Below are 24174 nucleotides of genomic sequence, written 5' to 3'. Positions count from 1 at the left end.
TATATTCTTTTGGAAGGAGGCAGATAAATAAGTGAACCAAAAAACAAAGTGTGCTATAATAGACTGTAACTGGAGGATGGGGGAGAAGTGGCTTATTTAACAGTTTTGTCAGGAAAAGACTCCTTGAGGAAGTAACATTTGAGCTGAAACTTGAAAGATAAGAAGCCAGTTATTCGAAGAATCAGGGGAAGAATATTCAAGTTAAGTAAAAAGGATCTGATGATGAGAGAAAGAATTTAGTGTGTGTTTGAGAAAGAGAAAGAAGCCCCGTGTGGGCAGAATTAAGAATTGGGAAATTTGTAGAAAACGAAGCTGAAGAAGTAGATAAAAGCTTGGTAATGCAGGGCCTTATAAGCCATGGTGAAGAGTGTTAAATTATTACAGGAGCACAGAAGCTTTTGAAGACAGGTGGGAGACATAATTAATTTATACTTTTAAAAGATCATGCCAGCTACTATGGAAAAAAACAAAACTAAAAACGAATTGCAAGGTAAGGTAAGTGTAGAAGCAGGGAAATAAATTAGGAGCTACTGAAGGGTTCAGATAAACATGATGGTGGCCTAGAATTGGGTACTAGCAATGGAAATGGAAAGAAATGACCAAATTTGAGACTTAGTCTAGAAATGAAAATGGCAGGATATTCACATGGTATGTACTAAGGAGTGAGGGTTTGGTGAGGAAAAGGGAGGAATCAAGGAAGACTGCAAAGTTTATGGCTTGAACAACTGGATGGATGGTGGTGACATTTACTGAGATGGAAGACTGGGGGAGGAACCTGTCTGTGTGTTAGAAATCAAAAGTTAGGTCTGCTAATTTTATTAAACATTCACTTGGATACGCCAAAATAGGGAGGGATAAAGGTAGTCCTCAGATGAAGGTCTCAGCTAAAACTAACAGATAATATGTAAAATGTGGGTTCTCGATGCAATCTTCCAGACGGTGGGTGTAGCTAGAGAAGAGGGTCCCCAAACAAGATGCATACAGAGAATAGGACCAAAGCCCTGAAGTAACCAACATTTAAAGGTAGAGAAGAGGAGGAAAAGCCAGCAAAGAAAAATGGGAAGAAATGGAGAACTGAGGAGGAAAATCAGAAAAAATGGGGTGTCTTCAGAGCTGACAAAAGGAAATTTCAAGAAGCAGGACCAGAACACTGCTAAGAATTAAAGATAAGAAAGGCATATGGAGATTACTGGTGTTTTTTGAGATGACTGAGTAGGTTAAGAGTGAATGGGAGTCAACTGAATGTGATGTGAGGCGAAAGAGTTTAATTTTGGAGATTTTAGATTATATGCTGACAGAAATTATCCAGTAGAGGGGAAAAAAGAGTGATGACTTGAAAGAAGAAGGCAAGAAGGGATGGGTCTAGAGCACAAATGGACTGATTAGACTTTGAGAAAAGGACACTTCTTCCATTGAAGGGAAGAAAGAAAAGGTGGGTAAAAATAAGAGTAGTTTATAGATTGGGTGGTGAGAAGATAATAAACTTGATAATCTTGGGCAAACTGCTTAACTCTATAAGCTTCACTTTTCTCAATAATAATGATTCCTGCCCTGAGCTGTTGTGAAGATTAAATTAGATGTGATAAATTGTAATCAGCATACTGCTTGGTACTCAGTAAACATATTTTAATACATGCCATCTATTATTACTAATCAACAAATATCAGATTGTATACAGATTTGAAACCATTTTAGAGAATAACATTGCAAATAATATAATTAGAATGGAGACTAAGCCTGTTGGTATTGAATCCTGCGTTGTTTCTCACTCCTTTCTAGTATTTTCATTTAAAACTGGACTGGACTGTTCCTGTTCCAGAAACAAACTTTCACGCAGCTTTACTTGTTTAAGATATTTATTTTAAGAACTAGAACCACCACTGAAAAAATTTAATATTTATTATTTGTAGAAATCTTCTGTGGACTTTCAATTCAGAATTTTGGATGGATTATGGACTAAAGGTCTAATGCAGGTTTAAAACTGGAGAAAAACAAAGGAACAAACTATGACTATGGAATAGGCTCCTAGATACTCAGAGTCAAAAATACTATTTGGCTTCCATCACTTATTTTTCCCACTCTGAAACTGTGATGTTACAGTTAATTAGACATGGAAAGGTTTACTTGAAAACAATAATTCTAAGAATACAAGCTATAAATTTAAAGTTCAACATTTCTACATTATTGCTAATACTTTCTGAAAGGGCCTAGGGTAGTGTGCACCTCTTTCTTTCTCTCTTTTTAAATTTTCTAACCATTCCTCTTTCCTACCTTCCTTTCTTCTTGGGGTAACTAACAACTGGCACTTTCCCAAAAATGGATACTGTATTTTATCAGGAGCTCTGACTCTACAGTCCTCAACTTAGAAACATTCTTTCGAGTTTGCAATACACTTCAGTTATTGTTTTTATGACATTTAAATCAATGAATATGTATTATCCCAAAATTTTTATTTTTTCCAAGAATGGAAATTATTTATTCTGTGAAATAAAATGGCCATAAGATAACAGTAACTGCGACTTCAATGGTGAGAAAATAGAAATTGATTTATTTTATATATTTTACTGATGTTACATATGCAAATATAATACACAAACATAAAAATATATATTATCAATGGCTATCATCTAAAATGGCCTTCTGAGGGTGTATTTCTTACCAGAGAAAAGAAGTTGCTAAGTTCCACTTGCCAAACACACAAGGCATTATAAAAGAAAGATAAGTGGTGTGAATGAAAAATAAATTTAACAATATACATTAATTGAATGAAATGCCTTAACTGAGAGTTTTCACTTTAGCACAAAAGAAAACATGAAAAAGAAATATGAGTGAGATTTTACTGTATTCCACTATGAAGATGCATCTGTTAATAATGTATAATATTCAGCTTGTTTAAATGTGATTTTGAAATTCCAATGACTTATTCAACAGCTTTTTATAAGATTTCCCCTAAGTACTAGAACGCATTTGATAAAAATGATGGTTCAGTGAATGTTTGTAACAATGTTATTTTTATTTTAAGAATAGATTTATCATGTAGAGATCAAGTTTTTTGAAATCTTTGAAATTCCCTTAAATCTTATGGTATAGTCTCTGTAATCAAAAGTGAAAAATAATATTCTGACTTACTAAGTAAACTCATTAAGTGCAAATTTATATTGAAACTGACATACAATATAACTATATAAATAAAAAGCCAGTTATTTTATTTGAAGTGAAAGAAAGACTCAGTCTTTTGAAAGCATTAAAACAGACCTGATTTCAATCTTATTGGTAGTATACATGCATGTGCACCACTCCCACCTCACCCCAACACACACACACACACACACACACACACACCTCTGAGTTTATTAACATTCTAAATCTTTCTTCCAGGTTTGGCCTGGTAACCACTTGACTTGATAAAGTAGGTCACTTAAAAAGGAAGAAAGCTCAATAAAATGAATTACAAAGACAACAAGATTAAACCGATTGCACTGTTTTCATACATTGTAGCTGAAATTCTGCAAATAAGCAGTTGGCTGTGGTTTGGCATTTAACAGCATGTGATCAGTAAATTGGAGGAAATTTTATTCTCATTAACTGTTGCAGATTTACTGCAGTGAAAAAGGACCATGTAACCCGAGATGTGACAGTACAGAAAGATCAAAGCCATGGACTGGAAACTAAATAAACCCTCTGGCTACTTCCTTCAAGGAAAATTCACTTTGGCAACGTAAAACAGAGCCCAGTTAAAAACTACTCTTAGTTTTATGAGCTGTCACAGCAGTTCAAGTGGTTTGGATAGGCTGAGTTTAGAACATTATATTTCCTTGTATTTTTGTCTTAGATACTTCTGTAAGCAGTTTTATACTTTTTTTTTTTTAATTTAACACACAAAAAACACAATAACAACAAAATAAAACTTTTCTTTTGGTTGAAACTGAGAAGGTAACCAACAAACTCATTAAAGCAAGCAGGTCTTCATTTGCACATTCCTTTCTCATTTGCTACAATTAATATTTTGTTATTAGATTTACTGAACAATATACATTTACTTTAATAATTCAGCTGCGTTTTATACAATTTTTATTCAAAATAAGTGCAAATCCATTTATAGAGCCCATATGGCTCATATCTGAGCCATGAGCTATTTGTAATAGCACATCTGGAAGGACTACAGGCAATATGGAGAATATGGGAATTAATTAATATTACCTTTAAAAACCTATATGCTCTAGGTTTCAACTCTTTCTTTAAAAATATTTAAGAATTTTGAGTTTAACACTTTTAATATAAGAAATCTTTAATAATTGTTCATAAATATTTAAATCACATTTAATCAGCCTTAAATTAGAAAATATCCCTGTGTTTAGGAGTTAGCTCAATATTATTGAATCCAAACTTAAAGAAAATAAAAGATGGCATGCTCTGTTTTTCTTTTCTTTGGAGGGGGTAGTGGCACTTATTAACCAAATTGAACACAGTTTTTTTGCTCTCATAAGAATATGAATAAGCAAGGCCTACAATGGTAATTTGTATCCTATCCTTAAAAATGTATCATACTTTTTTTGAAAATAAGAGCATTCTATAGGTCAAATAGGTCATAAGAGCAGACATCTTTGCTTAAGGGCTTTCTATTTTCTTTCCATTTAAATTTACAGCTAATTTTTTTTATCTGTACAGACAAAAAATGCTATTAATACATGTAAAAATGTATGAACTTTAACACTTTTAAATGGCGGTGATATAATTAACTTCCCAATCATAACTGGATTAACTCCCAGTTCATTTCTTCTAGTACAAAGCTACACTTTTTGAACTGGGAGTTAATTCATAATTGATGTAACATTTTTAAGGATCTACTCATATTCAGATTACTTTTTTCATTTATTGACTCAAAAATGCTGAATTTCCTAACCTTAATGAAAGTCCTAATAAAGCGACAAATCTGTTTTTCTTGGGAGTATGTTTGAACTTTACATACAACTAATGTGCATGCCTCCAAAAACTTTATACACCAGATTGAAAATTAACAAGAACTTTGAAGCGGTTCTGTCATCTCTTTGCTCCTAAATTTCCAGAGAAAAGTAAATCATATAACATATTTTTCCAAGTCAGGAGTATAACTGCTATAGGATAAAGCATCTAAAGTTTCCAGGATTCTAAACCTTGATTTTTGGTTCATATTCCTATATTTCAGTAAAGTTTACAATTTGTTAATGCTGATGTGTGATAATCTAATAAAAATCTAGCCTTAAAAGTTATAGGCCCAATTTACTAATAAAAGTTAATTCAATTCTCTTTGGGAAATGCAAATCACTAGTGTCTAAGCAGTGGAACTGAATTTCCTTTCATTTTAAAGGCCAGAAAGAAGAGGTCTCTATAAAAAGTCTAAACAAATAAAACAAATAAGACTAATATATAATAAGCCCATGAGGATTCATTTACAAGCATAAAATATATCAAGTATTTAAAAATTTAGATTGGTTAATTAGCAAAATACATAATTTTGATGAGACATGCAACCCTTCTAGACTGGGATTATCCCACTCATTTCATTTCCTTTTTTTTTTTTTTTAAATACAGCTGGGTTTAATCTGTAGAGAACTTAGTGAACTAACTACTTAAGAGAATTTAACTAGTGATCTAACTACTTAATGTGTTACTACCTTTTAGCAATTGTCTCCAAGCAAATCTGAAGCACTAATTTAGAATAAACCATGTCCAATGTATTAAAGCAAAACAGGTAAACAATATGGTGTGTTGCACAACAAAACATATACCTCTTACTCTGAATTTTAATGTTTGCACTAACATTTATAAAGCACAGTTCACGGATGGACTAATATATTAGCTTGTCATTTGAAGGCAGTATGGTGTAATAAGAGTGCTGGCTCTTACTGAGTTTAAAGGCTTCACTATTTATTAGCTACCTGGTCTTGAGCTATTTCCTTAATAATCTCTGAGCATTAATCTCCACATTTGTTAAAAGAGGGAGAATGCTATTCTTTCCTATCTACCTCACACATACTTGCTGATGATCGAATGACATACATGAAGATTTGTTCATAAATTGGTAAAATGCTAAGTAAATTTATTTCTTTTGTATACTTAGATTTTAAATTAAAATAGGGCTTAAACATTTTATTCTTTCGAACTTTCAAAGACTCCTAAAACATTCTATCTTCTTAAATAAAAAAGTAATTGGCAGAATAGCTATGGGAGTATTCAGAAAGAAGAATGAGATTTAATGTTTAAGGATGCTTTAGAGCAAGAGTTCCCTATTATAAAAACATTTATTTGCATTGGTTTGATTTCCTCATCAGAACTGTTACATAGCTATTGCTACTATGTGTTCTCCTGTTTTCACCACTGCAATTGTTTAAGAGCAAAAAGACCACTTTATCACCTTAGGTATAATTTTACCTATCACATATTACTTCTTTTGAATAGTCTTATTAATTTAGAAAACTTTTATCCCACATTTCTGCTTGGTTAATATCTTAGTGGTGGGAAAAACTTAACATTTATTTCTGTTGGTCATGTATTTATACCTTGATATAGCATTTATCAATGGACTTGAAATACATGTTTACATAAACTGAAAACAATGTTGTACAGATAACCGAATATAATAGTAAGAAAACTGCACAGATCTGGATATTTTTAGATCGACTCACACACCCTGTAATAGAACAATTTTTTAAAGTAAACAGAATAATGTCCTTTCACTTAACCCCACTGTTTCTATACGGAGGCTCTTCTGTATATGTTTTAACCATGATTTAATAAAATGCTATTTAAACTGAGAAGCAATTCTTAGAAATATCCCAGCTTAGATACAGCTAAGAACAAGTATTAGGGGCCTATGAAAATGTGCATGTCAAGAATCGAGATAAAAAATTTATAAAAGTGACTTGCATAGATAAGGCATTCAATGAGTTTTTGTTTTTTATTATTATACATTGTTTTATAATAGACATCTCAAAATGAAAATATATTTATATATTAAGAGTAAGTCAAATATGTTGCCATAGTTTTATAATACATGCAAAGGCATATAAATGGAATGACCAAATATTCTTTTTTTTCCCTTTTTTTTTAGAGTAAGCAGGTAGAAAATTTATGAGATACACATGTGAGAGAATATGTGGGCACTCCCACAAAGAAAAGAAAGGTCAGAGGTGAGAGACCCCAGCAACGTGAGGCCATTTGCTTTTATAGATTAGCTCTACTTACTCCTCCTCCCCCTTCCTTGTTCAGGGCTCTTTCTCCTACCCTCCCTTCTCTCCAGGGTGGTGCCTGGTGGTAGACAATGCACTTGGATGGGCTGATGACCAAATATTCTTAATCACACTGTCAATTATCACAATTACAGATATGGCAGTGGTGTACACAATTTTATGCTATTCAAACATCAAAGGTGAATAATATTTTTATATAAAGAGAATTATCAATAAGAAAGCAAGTTAAAAAGTCTCTGTGGTCAATCATTAAGAGAGTTAAAAATCTGATGTAAGGTGAAAAACTATGGCTAAATGTATCTATTTTTTAATCTATGTTGACCTTCATATAGTTACTTAAAATAGAACACCTGTGAAATATAATCTAATATGTGGACAAAACCTTGTGGCACAAAGTAGGTGTGGAAAAATATGTTTATTCCACAATTAAATAACTATATCTCTGTACATTCAGTGAATCTATTTTTTTTTTGACACACAATAATTTCTTTATCTAGTCTTTATCTCTGATTACCTCATATGGATAAATTCTTTCAAGTGAAGTTATTGAGTTAAAAGAAGGGAACAATTTAAGGCACCAGTTCTGTATTTCCAAATGCCTTCCATAAAGGTTTCATCCAATTTAATTTTCCATCAGAGGTGTATCAGAGTACCTCTTTGCTCCTACTTGTGGGTATTAGCATTAAAAAATTGAAGGCAATTGATAGGTAAAAAATGGTAACAGGATGCTTTATTTGTAACTCATGTCTGCAAAAATTACTAAAGTCAGGAGGTTTTTAAAGGCTCCATGAGGCAAGTTCCTCCACAGAAAAAATCATAGGAAAAGAAATCCATAAATAACAAAAAGGCTATGATCATTTTTGATAAAAATTTAATCACACACTAAATAAGCAGTATTCTAGTTAATGATTATCTTTAAAGATTTCATAAGGGTTTATCAAATAATTTAGTCCTTACAATGTTGCTGAGCAAATGGTCAATTGGTCTAAATGTCTATCAAAGGAAATATTTCTGGGAGGTTCTTTTCACTTTCTTTTGATCCTTCCACATAATTTCTACACCACTGTCACAGTAATGAAGGGTGCTAAAACTTAAATTGTTAGAACAAAATGAAGAGTTTAGATTTTGGTTTCTCAATTAAAATTGATAAGGGACTTATCAAAGAAGGGAATTTGTAAGCATACTTACTCTTTCACCTCAATATAAAAGAATTTTTTGCATGTCAAATGAAGAATTGTGACCAAGACAACAATTTGACTTCTCCTTTGAATATATGCTTTTAAAAAAACTCATAATACATAGTTCTAGTAATGATACTTAGTTATACACTTGACACATGATGTTTCTTAGGCAAAGAATAAAATTTTGAGGTTGCTTTCTCAAGTGAAAAAACTGAGTAAACTAAATAGCTGGGTATAATTAAGGTTGCCTTATTACTAAAGTAATTAGTCTAATTTTTACAGGAAAAATCATACCTTTAATAATTTGGACAAAAGATTATTTTTTATATTTTAAGGAAATAATTTATGAGTTCTATTCAGTAGTATTTCTAAATGTGCAACTGAGTGACTAATATTTCAACTGTGATTTAATGTTTGGAAACAACTAAATCACAGAGAACAGAAAAAAGATACATATGTGTGATATACAATACATATAACGCACAGAAGTTAATACTGAAGTATTCTAGAAGGAAAAAAAAAGGCAGGTGATAACATACACACAGAAAAAAAATGTGTCAGAATCACATGGCTCAGAAAATGCACGCATCTAGTTCATCTTTGACCCCAGTGAAATGGTCAGTAAATGACACCACTGTGTTAACCACAAAGAAGAACTCCAGGCCCTTTAAAAAATATTTTTCAAAGCCCCAAGGAAACCTAAGCAGTCTCTGCAAGTTTTTTTTTTCCAGTTTATGAAAATTGGATTACTATAAAAGAAAAATGCACCATTTTTACTTCAACAAAAACTGATTTGTAAAAGCTGGGAGCAGTTTAAAAATACTCAACATAAGGTTCTTGTTAGTCTTGAAAAGTAAGAGTTATAATAAAAAAAAATGGTCCAAAAAATATGGTGCGGATACATGGTATATAAAGGGAAAAAAGCTAGTCTTGCTCCTATTATTTTTAATTAGCTTCAATAGCAAGTTACATTTTACTTTCTAACACCAGTTCAGATTTTGGGAGGGGAAGATTTACATCTGACGCTTTGGGATTGGCAACTCCATAGCTTATGCCTTGGAGCCCTAATGCATTTTACATTAGTTCTAAATGTCGGGAAATACTGGCGCCAAGAAATTCAAAATGATAGTGACATATGTCTAAAACCCAAAATTCGCTGTCCAACTGCCACTATCTATTTTATCAAACATCCAGTCTCCCTTGTAGAATGGGATAGATGAGTTTAACAGTTTTCACTGTTTCCAAAACTCCCTTGATATATTACAAAAATGCAAGTATTCATATTAAGAAGGACCCCCTGACTTGGATTTTAAGAAAATACCAAATTGAACATTTCAAACAACTCTCTAAATCTGGCTTAACATCTCCATTTTAACAGATTTGTTTTATTACTGAACTTTGTCTTTTTAAAAAGAAAGTGAAGAATCTTTCTGTGGACAACTAAGAAAAATATTCTCGGTTATCTTACAGGGGCTTGGGATCATCTATTTCACATGAACCTACTCAAACTGAAATGTTAAAAAACAACGAAGACTGAAAAGCCATGAGTACTGGCTGCAGGGTATGCCCCTTGGCACTGTCACATTCTGTTTCATATTTCATCCCACATACCACTGGCACTCAAATCATTAAAAACAATAGTAATGATAAAAATTCACATTTAATACATTAATCTTTCATTATTCTTTGTCCAGAGAATCTAACAGTGCATATTTATCAAAGACATATGATAAAGGAGCAGGAAAGGAATTTGTAAGTCATCTGGCCGATTTCCGTGATTTAAAAAACAAAAAAATCCAAATGGTAACATTTCCTCTTTTTAAAGACATCTAGAAAATATTGTCAGCTTTTTCAATATTTAAAACTAATCAAGACATTATTTTTCATAGTTAACTCAAACTGTTCATATCTGTTAAGTCTGCTTATTCTTATCTTCATAGCAGAGACGAAAATAGGAGTTCTGCAACTTCTGTTTGATGAACTTGCATTTCTTAAAAAATACTTAATTTTACTTAAAATCAGCTAAAATGAAAAATTTCAGAAACTGTGTTTTATGGCAATGCTATTTGATCTAATGAGCTTTAAATCCACCTATTGGATATCAGAAGCTGAAAGGTAGTTTCTAGTTTAAAATTTCACATCTGGGATATTTTGTGGCAAAATTATCATACTAAAATATATGAATAATTATGTAGCAATTTAAAATACTTAAATATTTGCAAAATTAAAAAATATGCCAGAGTTAATATACATGGTTTGTTACTAGCAAAGAAGAGCACAGAAATCCTATGAAAAGGAGAATCCTAACCAACCAAAATGATTTAATAAAAGAAAAAGTAAATGATTCCAGAGTAGGTCAATAAAAAAGAATGTGGAAAAGAACAACCATGCGTCTTTGGCTACAATGGATACTCTGTTTGTATCTCTGCTGGTATTTAGGATCTCTTTTCATTTGATCTATCATCTACAAAAAAATTTGAGGAAATTCATTGTAAATTATTTTTTCTGGAAATAAAAAAAGATAAAAGATAGAGTTATGTGATTTAAGGCCTGACAAATTATAAAAGACAAGAGATGAAAGACTTAACTTTCTCAGGGGAAGTTCTTTTTAAAGGGCAAACAATTCCCAAATTAAATCTAGAATACAAGTTGTCAGAAGATAAAATGAAGGTAGAAAATGGGGAACTGATGCTTAATTTGTACAGAATTTTAAAATAAGTTTGATTGTAAATGTTTGGAAATGGATAGAAGTGATGGTGGCACATTATCGTATGTGTTATTAGCAGTGCTGAATTATGGGTGTGATTCTAGTTGAAAGGGGAAGTTTAGGGTCATGTATGTCACTAGAAGGAAAGCTAGAGGATAAAACATGAGACTGTATAACACAGTGAACTTTGTTGTGGATGATGACTGTGGTTATTTGTACAAATATAACAATGTTCTTACATGAACAGGAACAAATGTACGTCATTATTAAAAGGTGTTAATAATAGGGTGGTATATAGGAAAAGATACACTAATGCAAACTGTGTACTATAGTTAACATTAATATTGTATATTCTTTCATCAGTTGTAACAAAGGTAGTATACCAATGCTAAATGTCAATAATAGGAGGGTAGAAGGGGGATGGGATTTTTGTTTCTGGAGCTATGAGAATGTTCTTAAATTGATTATGGTGATGAATGCAAAATTCTGTGATTACACTGAGAGCCACTGATGGTACACTTTGGATGGACTGTATGGTGTGTGAATAAAACTGTTTAAAAAATAAGTACAGCACTCTTTCGATTTGAAAAAGTTTACAGAAAGTTTTATTAACTAATCCTTTAAGCCAACATTAATGTGACATGTCTTTTATGAAGTAAAAGCTATTTAAATATTTTTATCCTTGAAAAGTAATGTAAGGTACAAAGGTAAATGATTTTCCCAACGTCATTAAAATTTTGCTGAACTGATGTGCTCACAAGATCATTAATCTGTATAATCAATTTAAGCGAAAGCTGTTAATTTTTTAAAAATTGCATAATTACATAAAAAAGAAAGCAAGTCTTTTCCAAATAACTAATGCATGATTAGTAGCAGCCTCTCTTTTTTAGATTAACAGTATCTTCAGAAGGTACAAAAATAATATTTTGCTTATAGAGAAATACAAATAGCAGATTACTTCATCTTGTAAATATTACTGGCAAAATTCTTTGATATAAATATTTTAGCATCATATACCCAAATCATTTCTTCCTTTTCCACTTATGTTTCATAAAACATTTGTAAAATTGATTGTCACGTGAGTACCCTAGTTATAATGATTAAACAGAGGCTCTCTTTAAATAATTACAGCTAATACAGCCAGAAGTATCAGAAGTAATCAAAAGCCATATGTTTTCTTGTTTTTAACCATGCTTAGCTTATATGTCCTAAGGCAAGGAGTTTCTTGCCATGACAATCCAGTACACTGATGAAACTTCATTTTAAAGTGCTATTATTTATTTAAAGTTCACTACAGAACACTAAACTACATATAAGGTGCATTATATATATCATTGCATTTTATGTAATACTCCCATGATTTTCTACCATGCTTTTAAACTTTTGGTCACAATCATTAATGAGTTGTGAAATCAACTCACTGGGTTGCAATCTGCGCCCCCTCCCAAAAAAAAAAAAGAAACAGAATAGAATAAAACAGAACATACTAAAGGGTGTTACTGATAGTAAGAGTAAATATTATTTTGAGATGTTTTTGTTTTAGATATATATGTATATACATATATGCATACAAACATGTAAGTATAACTGGGTTGCAATATGAAAGGTATTTCTTAGTGTGGGTTGTGGTAAAAATATTTTAAAAGTCACTACAGTATACTGTATTTCCTACCAAATGAGGCAGCATGTTGTACTAGAAAGAACATAAGCTTTGGAGACATATAGTCCTGTGCTCAAATTCTCGTTCTCAAATCCTGCCTGTGTGGGTTGGTTACTTAAACTTTAATTTTTAGAGCCTTGATTTCTTCATCTATAAAATAAGTTCAGCTATGTCTGCTTTAAAATGTTGCTGTGCTAGTTAAAATAAGATGAATATTTGTACAACAGATTGTATACAATAGATGATCAATAATGGTAGCAATTATAATTATTACTATTGGATTAAAATAGCTCATTACTAGTGACTATTAGAAGTTATAATATGTTGTAACCCATAATAACTATTCACCTCCTCCTGCAACAGTAACAAAATTCCAAAATTTTAGCTAGGCCTACGGACATCCAAAATATAGGCTGTATTGGTTAGGGTTTGATCAGGAAAGCAGAACCATTAGAACAAGGGCCTTATAGGGATTAGACCTTATAAAACTGTCATTAAAAAGAAAAACAGAAAAAAAGGAGTTATGAAGGTCACAATTGTATTATTTTATTTAAAAAATATATGAACACATTCTCCAAACAGAAAATAGCCACATTACTTAAATGTTAAATTTCAGAAGAAGAAATTAAATCAATAATTAAAAAAAAAATTCTATTGTCTAAAATGCAAATAAGACTATACTTATTCACTGGATTACCTTAATGTGAAATTTCAAGAGTCAGCCTGAATTAAAATATTACACCTCTAGGAATGATATGGAGGTGAAAATACTGTTTAAACTTTCTGGCAAGAGTTTAAAAAAATCTATGACACCAGTAATGAAGGTGGATATCTGCTGAGGGGGAACTTTACTATGATTATAGAACAATGCTGGCAGGTCAGATTTTTTTTTCCTTAAATATTTTACTTGATTGCCATCTAGAGAGGCATGGTCTTTAATCAAACCACCAAGACTTTTTTCAAGTGATGTGTGAACTGTTAAAATACATTTCTTGTGTTCTCATTTTCTATTATACTTTATTGAGTTTGGAAAGCACGGGAAATGTTTATTAATTTGGCAAAAGTATTGTGTGTTGCAACAAACAGCCTGTATTTTCCAAAGTAATGAAGTGAATTTTTTTCAGATCTGTGATTTTTTTTTTAAATATAGAAAATGTGACTTCATAAGTTAATTTAAAATCAAATAAATCTGTTTTTCAAAACACTGAGGAATTTTTCCCATTAATGAAAAATAGAAATAGGGAGTGAAGAGAATTTTGGCTCTTCAAAAGAGAAAATATGTTTTTCTCCATACCATACATTAGATTTTTTTTTTTTGGAAAACTGTTTACCTGCCAGGAAATGAATGCTGACCCGCTACATCTCCATTTTGAAGGTGATAATCACTGAAGAAATCTGGGCTTATGGCTCCTTCGGAGGCAATTAATCCATCTAGGAAGAAGGAAAGTAGTAAATAGTGAAATATATTAGTGGGAATAAAAAGGAAACCACCCTACCAAGCAATACAACAGAAAATTACCTGGACTTTTTCATTTGGAAAGAAAAATGTTAGCATGACATGCTATTCTCTATGAAGAGAAGACCATACGTGCTTAAATGTTCTGTCTCCCATCAGCTCAGCACAAAAATTTAACATTTATTGAGTATCTGCTAAGTGCTAAGTACTTTGCTAGGTAGAGAGATGAATAAGACAGTCTCTGCCTTCAAGAAGCTTTCAGTCTTGTGGAGAAGAAACAGAAAACGATAAGGGGGTGAGGTGAGGGAGGGACAGTAAGGTTGGTCTAGGCTAAAGAAACAGCACAAGTAAATAGCATGGTGTCAGTAAAAAGCAACATTTTAGTATGTCCCACATTGTATACCTAGAGTGCTTCCTTCATATAGCATGATTAGGGAATTCGGTATTTCAAATAAGTGAATTTCTGGATAAGCAATGTCTAACATGTTAAGTGCCACAACTTAAAACTCATACATACGAACTGAAGTTAGAAATCTTTGTAAATGTATTATTTTATACTGTGTTCTTAAAAGGGTATGCGCCACATAATTTAACTACTTCTTTATGACTCAATCTTCATTATAATAATCAATTAGTATACAGTCATACCCTAGGGTAATTAGCCATGCTAAAAGGCTCTACACTTTTAAGCTTTTGAGTTTTCTTTGCTTATAAAATACTTCCTTTCCTAAATCTAGGTCTTTACTATCACTTTTTACTGATTTTAGAGTGGTACCACTTTATCATTTGCTCCAACGTAAGAATCCAAATAACCAATTTTTGATAGAATTATATATAAGGTAAGAATAAACAGGATCTGAGGAAAAAAGCTCTAACTGATGGTTTTGGACTTTCCAATGCATAACGTAAATATATTTTTGCATATGGTTTTGTACTAGCTATTTGGACAGCTCTGAGGTATTTTAAACTTTCCTTTTCTTAAAGTATGCTGGGTTGCTGAGTGACTTTTTAGATAAATGTTGGCTAGGCCACACTCTCCACACTGATTATATATAGGGCACACTGTATGTAAATTGTTCAGTTACCACATGATCATTTTACATCTATCACATACATAGTAACATTATGCTAGGTCCTGTAGGAAATATAAAAAAATTATAATACATAATCTGTTTTCACAAATTTTAACTTAAATGAAATAAATATAGGACAAACATTAATATGTAATTAAATAATACAATTCACTAAAAATGATCTGTAACAGGAATGTATGTATGTACCAAATGGGTGGTGGAGGCGGTAAAGGTTATGGAGGGATTACTGAATTCTGTGAAGGTTAGAAAATCTCTACTTGCGGAGGTGGAGTCTTGAAAGATAAAATTAAAATAGTGAATCTGTTTGGGGGAAAAGGGTATTAAAAATTGAGTGAATGGTAAACCAAGTAATAATGTTGACAAATTAATAAGTTGATTTGTATTTCCATAATACTGCCTGCAATACTCATGGGTATGTGCATGTATGTATGTGTATATATATATATTTTATATATATTTATATATATATTATATATATATATTATATATATATATCTCCATTTGTTACATATCATATATTAATGACTTGTATCATTATTTAATTGTTGAACAGTTAATAAATATCTTAGGTATTTGTTTTATTTCTTCACTAAATTTAACATACTTGAGAGGTAGCTTGAGTCTTCACTAAAAGTGTCAGTAATGTATAGTTCAGTTTTTACGTCCTCTAGAAAATAGTCTATAATCAAAAGAGGAGCTAAACACAGAAAAAAATTACAAAAAATGAAATTATGGGAAATTCCAAGATACCACAGATTGAGCATAAAACCAATATTATTTGGATCCAAGACTTTGTAAAAGTGTGGCTAAAATTAACAAGGTTAAGACCACAAAAATCAACAAGTTCCTCTGATAAATTAAAACCAGATAATTAAAGATCAGGATTTAAGAAACCTGCTGATTTTAGAGGAAAAAAGCTAAGTAGAATCCCCAAATAAAATGTATGACACGTTTTGTAAATGAATGCAAAGATATTCAGCATGCCAAGAGAATTAAAGATTTAAATTTAACACTCAGAAATATTTCAGATATAAATACAACCAAATAAAAAGATACCTGAATTATGTTAAAAAGTTCTTATGACATGAAGCATGACCTAGTGAAGAGAGCCAGATTAGGCAAAAATTAAATGAAAAACTGTGATCAAATTCTCAACAACTTTTCAATTTGTAGTGCCCACTGTCTTCAAGGGGAACAATGAGTAGCCAAAGGAAAATGGAATACAGGGAACGACAAAATTGGAGCTCATCAAATAGAAATCAAACTAAAAGTTTCTGAATTTAAAAGATCCAGTCAGAAATTGTATCAGCCAGAACACAACTAGCTTAATAATATAATGAGCCTAATTTTAAGTGAGTAAAAAAGGAGTAAACTGTTTATACTTTTGAAGTTTATTTTTAATAATCTCAGGGCACTGCCACACTAAACTGCAGTTTCTAGACTTCCCTTTAATGGCGTGACAAAAGTTAGGCAGCTCTGACATATGAGCAATCTTTCTTCCCTAGAATGAGGTATAAAGGTTCCATTAAAGCCTCATCTCAAGTACCTCAACTTCTTGGAAATATTCATCTGTTTCTCAGCATTTTATATCCAAAATTAATTTTATACAAATAGCAGAAAAGAAGAATCATATCTCCTTAATTACAGAGCCTAGATAAATCTAGGAGTGTCCTTCTCAAGCTCCTACTCTTAGCCTTGTTGTCTGAAAGACAGCAACAAGGAACCAAACAATTCCATGTAACATTTAAATAACCAGAAAACAAACAGAAAACAGAGATGATATATACCAGAGCACTCTGTGTGCTGCAAAGCATTATACACATTTTAAGTTATTAAATTATATGAAGCACTTTAGACCACATATATAAAACACCTTTCTGAAATGCTCCAAGTAATAAAGATAAAGATGTTTATAAACAAAATGGGGTATATATATTGGAACAGGAATGAAATCAAAGCAAATCTGTCAGCACGGGTAATTTATTAACCTTCTAATTTCTGAAAATTAGTTAAAAAACTGGCTTATAAACATTGAGAATAAAAGTAAAAAACACAAAGTCTCAATATCTTCTTATATATTGTTACTGAAATAAACTTTATTTTCATTTCTTAAAATCAAATGAATTTATAATATTGAGCTCTTTGACAAACTAGTTACAAGGGAAATTGTGACTGGGAGAAAATATATGTCAATAACTTAGAAAATGAGAAAAAGAAATGATGAAAATGATCAAAGTTATTTGGCTTTATCCTCATAAGACTCATCATAGAAACACACAGGTAAATGAAAACTAGGGGTTTACAATGAATGATCCTGAGACAGAAACAAACCATTTTTAGCTTCATATTCCAGGGATATAGTCAAGTAACAAGAACATGATGAAGAACAAAAAAATAAAAGAACAAAAATAAAATAAAATAAAAAAGTCTTTTAGAAATGTGTAACAGCAGCACAGTTTTTATAATTATACTATACTTTCACTACAGAAAAAAAGTACAGAAGCAAACAACCTCATTTTCATGACAGAAAAGGAAATTAATCCATGACCATAATCACAATTATTTTAGACTTTAAGAAAAAAAATTACTGTAACTAAAAAGATGCCAGATTCCTATGTCATATGACAATACTAAGATTATTTAATTTTAAAAATAGCAGGGGAGAAACAGACACATTCTGACTGATATTTTAATAGTCTGAAATTAATTGAAAATAATTGAAGGCAATTCTAATGACTAGGGTGTAGCAAATGCCATTTCATTTTAGAGTAAAAGATAAGAGCCAGGGACTCATGGGCCAGTGAGCTTAACCTCTGTGGCTAAAAAGCTACTAATCTTGCTTTTGTTGGAAGCAGCCTCAAGTTTCATGGAGACCCAGGGGCTTAAATACGATGACTCAAATATTCAAACACATCTGTGGTGCTACAATTGCTTAAATGTAAAATACAATCTTTTTCTAAAGATACAATTGCATATAATTGAGAGGCCAACAGTATCTAGATTTCCATTTGCGATAAGGAGATGTTGCAGATTTAGTAGATAAATTATCAATGGAAAATGAACTTCAGTAATTCATAAATTCACCCCTCCAAATTTTTAATCTATTTTTCATCAGCTTAAATTTCTTTATTTATGTTTATTTATTTATTTATTTAATTAATTTTTCATCAGCTACTGCTATTTTTAAATTTTCAAATATAAAATTATACATAATTCAGTTTTCCCAGAAAAACGTAAGTTATACATTTTAATTATGAAAATTCTCACAGAAATATATTAATAATTTCATTTTAAGAGGTTTATTTTATATTAATTAATTTTTGAAATGTGGTATAACTCTTTGGAAATATTTTTAGGAATTTGAAATTCTAATTATATTACAAAAACAAAGTTGAATACTAATGTGGTTAATAGTTTTATTTGGTTTTGGAAACTGATAAATAATTCATATTGAAAGGTAGCTATCAATCTTCAAAGCAAGTAACCTGATCCTAAGAATATTCTGATTCCTATGAACCAAATAACTCATATCATATCTATTTTACATCATTTTACCTCAGGAATATCTGAATATGTAAGAAACGGCTGCTTGCCATTACTGAAGTAAGAAATTCTGGTTGGTTGAAATTAATGATCTGCTCCATCTGGTTTGAAACAGATGGAGCAGCAGTATCTCATAACTACTGTAAAGTTCAGTTAGGACAAAATCTACTTAATTTTCAAAACAAAGCAGCAATTTTTCAGGATTCAATTATCTATATCAAATATAAAAGAATATTTTCTACTAGCTTAAGAATATTAGTGTTTATGTATAATATTTGAATATTATATATTTGTATAATAAAAGGTGAACCATTAATTCAGATATGACAATTACTTTGATGCTTTTCATTTCCAACCTGTTACAGATTTTAATAAGAAATCCTTTCCTTCTTCACCTCAATTAAATGACTTCCATGAAGCAATGTTAATACTGGCAACAATGTAATGCATTAAAAGCCAAAATATGCAAAAATTTACCAAATTTTGTGCCAAATTCATCCCTGGAAAAAAGTAATATGGTAGAATGAACAAAGTAATGTATGTAGCATTTATGTAAAAATTAAATTTTACCTTGAAAGCACTGGCAGAGTTTCAAACAAACTAGTGCTATAAAGTGTCTAAATCTTTCTAACAACCATGAGAAGTTAAATGTGTGAAAATAAAGCAAAACTGTGACAAAATTAAACTGTTAAGACTAAATACACTGGAAGACAAAATAAATTCATAAGTTATGAATTTAACAAATGCAGAATAGAGAAAAATATCACGTTTCAAATAGAAGTCAGAAATTTTGAAGACGTCAATTTGTTATACAGTCTACAAAGTAATAAACTTATAAGAGCAATTAATTTTCCTTACTATAGACTTTTTTGTAGAGATTACTTCTAAGACTAGGAAAAAAATAATGATGAGTTAATAGATTTGCTTGGTGTGTACAGATATAACATCTGAAATCATTATCAGGAGACTTTATTTATAAACAAAAAGAAGTGCTTACAAAGCTTGGGAATGAGCAAGATTGGCATATCATAATTCCTATTTATAACATGCAAACTTTTTTTTTTTTTTTTGCTTTGGATATCCTCTTACCTGAGTTGTAGAAAAGGTCAGGTCTTTCGAGAATATCTCCTTCATGAATGTATGGCTCAATTCTATCATCACCATACAAATACTGCTCACTTTCATCCATTTGACGACTCTCTACCATCTCCAGCCACTGAGAGTTATGCCAGCGAAACTTTTCACTCTGAATTTTCTTAGCCCATTCTTCATCATATTCCTATTGAAGACAAATCGTGAGCTGTTATTATATAAGCTAACTAAAGAACTTCCTTGGCACTCAGATAACAGTACTTTTATCTCATGAAAAGAGAATTTTGCAGGAATTCCTTTCGACCAGAGGAACGTTAAAAAAAAAGTCTGTTGAGTTGATGATGGTTTTTAATATTAATGAGAATCTCTCAGAAAGAGAATGAAGTTGAATTTTTAACTGAAACAATATTTAAAAAAAAATCTATTGAGAATTGTCTTAATACAATTAAGAATAAAAAGCAATTAAATACAGATACTCTTTATAAGTCTCTATTTGGGTTACCAATCACTGATGGCAATGGCAAACAGTAGAAGAAGTTTAAGTTTCACAGACTATTTATCTAAATGTTGCCAGAATTTATGTAAGCAATCAGACTTCAGCTTCCAAAGAGTTCTGTGGCTATAATTATTTGTAGTATGAATGACAGGTGGTTAGCATTAAAATTACATTTTGCTGTATCTTTTTGTTTGGATAATATGTTTCAGTAGGGAAAAAAGCACTATTAAAGTACTCCTCTTCTTAAATGGTTTACTAATAAAAACAAATAAAACTGAGTTTAATTTTGTTACAACCACAAAATACTGTTATCTTATTCAGTTGTAATTGTTTCTTTAAATGTCCATCTCCTGCCCTGAACATGAACTCCTGAAGAGCAAGACTGTGTGGCTCTTTCATTGCTGTATCCTTAACACCTGTGACAGACTAAATTGTGTACCCAGTTTGAACATGTTCTTGGTCTAGGTCCACCCACACACTGGTGAGTGAGGACCTATTGTGAATAAGATCTTTTCAAGATGTTAGTTCAGTTAAGGTGTGGCCCAACTGAATCAGGGTGGACTTTAATCTGGATTACTGGAGTCCCTTATAAGCAAAGTGAAACTCAGTCAAAGAGATGGGGAACAGCCAGAAATTGCAAGTCAATGGAACCCAGAAGAGAAAGCAGAAGCCATCACCATGTGTATGCCACATGACATGAGGAATCCCAAACACTGCTGGCCAGCCAGAAGATACCATTAAGCCCTCTAGCCTCTGAAACCATGAGCCAATAAATTCTTCTTGTTAAACCAACCCACTGCATGGTATTTGTTTTAGCAGGTAAGAAACTAAAACAGTATTTTTACTGGAAAATGGAGTGCTGCTATTGCAAACAACTAAGATGTAGAAATGGCTTTGGAAGAATTGTGAAACATTTGATAGAAAAAGCTTAGATTGCTTTGAAGAGACTCAGTAGAAATGTGGCTGTTGAAGGTACTTCCAATGAGGACTTAGAAGGAAAAGATGAATGCATTATCGGAAAGTGGAGGAAAGGCAGAGATAAAGTGGCAGAGAAATTGGCAAAATTGTTTTCTGATGTTGAACTGAAAGTGGAACCCATAAGTGATGGATTTGGATATTTAGCTAAGGATATTTCCAAGCTAAGTGTGTAAGGTGCAGGCTGGTATCTCCTTGCAGCATCTAGTAAAGTGCATGAGGAAAGGGATAAACTAAGGATCAAACTCATAAGAACAAAGGGACCAGCAAATGATTTTGAAAATACTCAGTCTAACCAGGTAGTGTGCTCTGTGACTAGGGCCAGAAGCAGCTCTATTAAAGACTTCCCTGGGCTTTTAGGAAGTGAGTCCCAAGAGGACAAGGCTCCACATGAGGGTTCAACTGAACAACCTTTTGCTAGAGAGGGTGTAGCTGACATGGATCAAATCCACCAGGCCAGTGGAAGTCAGGATTGGAAATGCAGTTATCCAGGAAGGATCTATGTAAAGTTCTATTTTCTGATAGTTTGGACCCATTTGTACTGTACACAAAGTCCACAAGGATTTTGCAAAATTTGTATGAACAGAAGCAGCGCCTGAAAGGGACAGAGAAGAAACGAACTGAAGAAGGAATATGTTCAAGGGCAGAACCATGAAAGCTGAGGTCTGGACCAAATAGATTACCTTAGGCCAAGAGAGCAGGCCCACTCACATGAGTGAATAGGATAGGCCGACCCTATGCAAGGGCAGGCCTGCACCTCTTAAGGGAGAGTGTGCCACCACCCAATGCTTGGAGATGGTGGGGTTTGTGCCCCTGCATTCATAGAGAACGTGGACCCCATTTCGATTCTCAGAGTTGGTGGCGCCTAAACCCCAGTGTTTAGGAAGAGCATGGCCACTGTGCACTTCAATGGAAGGGATGGGGCTGCCACTCTTATCTGGCCCAGAGGACAAAAATTCAGACCTTGAAATCTAAGGAATTGCCCCTCTGGGTTTTGGATTTGTTTGGTACCCATGATGATTCCTGTTTTCATTCCAATTTCTCCCTTCCAGAATGGTTTATCCTATGCATTTCCCTCCATTGTATATTGGAAGCAGATAACTTATGTTCTAGGTTTCACAAGTCCATCAGACAGAGGAATTTTGCCCTAGGACATATCATACCCATACCGATTTTGATGAGATTGTACTTATGAACTTAGTATTGTTTCTGACATGACTTAAAGCTTTTGGGATGCTGTGGTGGAATGGATGTATTTTGCCTGTGGGAAGAACATGTCTTTTTGGGATTCAGAGGGTGGACTATGGTGGACTGAACTGTGTACTGCAGTTTGCATTTTCCTGGCCTTGGTTCACATTCTCATGAGTATGGACCCATCGTAAATAAGATCTCTTCAAGATGTTACCTTCAGTTAAGATGTGACCCAAATGAATCAAGTTAGGCTTTAATCTAGATTACTGGAGTTCTTTACAAGAAGGGTGAAAGTCAAGACAAAGGGAAGCAATGGGGAGCAGCTAGAAGCCAGAAGTCAATGGAACCCAGAAGGGAAAGAAGACATCACCGTATGAATTGCCACAAGACAGAAAAGACAAGGAACTCCAAAGATTGCTGGCCAGCCAGAAGATATCAATCCTGGGAGAAGACAAGCCCTCTAGCTTCTGAAACCATGAGCCAATAAATTCCTGTTGCTAAGCCAACCCATTGTATGATATTTGTTTTAGCAGCTAGGAAGCTAAAACACCACCTATTACAGAGAAAGTCCCTGGAAAATGTTTTTGAAGGACAGATAGGCAATTTACTACAAGCTGCAGCCAAACCTATCTTCCTACTTGTCCCATAGGTTGTGGTTACTTCTAAGTACTGTGTTCATTTACTATTAACGGACATTGGAAATAACAGCATGGATGGAAGAAATGGCTTTAGAGGTTTTTTTTGTCACCCCATTTCTAGGGTCCTTGGCTTTAAATTCCTCTATCACATCTTAAAACATTTTTGTTTATAGTGGTTTAAAAAGGAGTTGGAGGGGAGCTGGACAGTAGCACTGTCCTCCAGTGGACATGATGGCCATGAAAACTTAGAGGTGGAACAAATATAAGGTTTAGTCATATGCTAAGCAACTTTCAGCCAAAGCTGAGGGTCAAGTCAAACATCATCACAGCATGAATTTCTGGTTAAGAATAAATTTAGAATTTTGTAATAAATGTAATCATTATAACATTATTTGTTAGAATTTTACTTACTAAATTTTAAAAGTTTCACATAATCAATTTCTTAGTGTCAGTATCATTTTATGGGCTTTACACTGTGCATTTGTGAAAATATATAGATGCTCCCTTTCAACCAAGGTTAGTAGAGGTAGAAGATATTTTTTGACTACGGTACTGCTAATGGCAATTTTGCCACAAAATTATTAAGCTTTCCCTTCTTTTCTTTTAGATATCTATTAATATTCTTATTAGTTATCAATATATTTCCCAACATAATTATTTGAAATTAAATTGTTCTTATAAAATCTAAGAGCTATCACAAACATTAATTATTGTATTTTACTTTAAAAATAAACATTTATTATTCAACTGATAGAATTTTAGCATTTAAAACACTCAAGAGATTTTTTACTCCAAGAAACATCTACAGTGCTAACCTGTATTTAAATTCAGTATTCAGATTAAACAATAAATCCAAATGTCATACCTTGTTGGTATTACTGATGTGGCTACAGGGATTAGATAAGACGGTAA

The 24174-nt window shown here is 32.3% G+C and overlaps 1 protein-coding gene and 1 non-coding gene across 4 annotated transcripts in view; one reads left to right on the top strand and one right to left on the bottom strand.

The window, feature by feature from the left end:
• Window positions 1–24174, bottom strand: part of KIFAP3 (kinesin associated protein 3) — a 194726-nt gene that overhangs the window by 16015 nt on the left and 154537 nt on the right. For all 3 annotated transcript variants that reach the window (XM_037825375.1, XM_037825374.1, XM_037825376.1), the window contains exons 18-19: window positions 19960–20149; window positions 14109–14208 (exon numbers count right to left, since the gene is read on the bottom strand). In XM_037825375.1, the coding sequence (XP_037681303.1) occupies window positions 14109–14208; window positions 19960–20149 (290 nt within the window). The remainder of the gene's footprint in view (window positions 1–14108; window positions 14209–19959; window positions 20150–24174) is intronic.
• On the top strand, window positions 20291–20370 carry LOC119528340. Its single transcript, XR_005215647.1, has one exon. It is a non-coding gene; the product is annotated as a small nucleolar RNA SNORD79 (small nucleolar RNA).

Source organism: Choloepus didactylus, chromosome 2, assembly GCF_015220235.1.
Source record: "Choloepus didactylus isolate mChoDid1 chromosome 2, mChoDid1.pri, whole genome shotgun sequence".
In the NCBI taxonomy this organism is placed as follows: Eukaryota; Metazoa; Chordata; class Mammalia; order Pilosa; family Megalonychidae; genus Choloepus; species Choloepus didactylus.
This window is presented reverse-complemented; position numbering and strand designations above follow the sequence as displayed.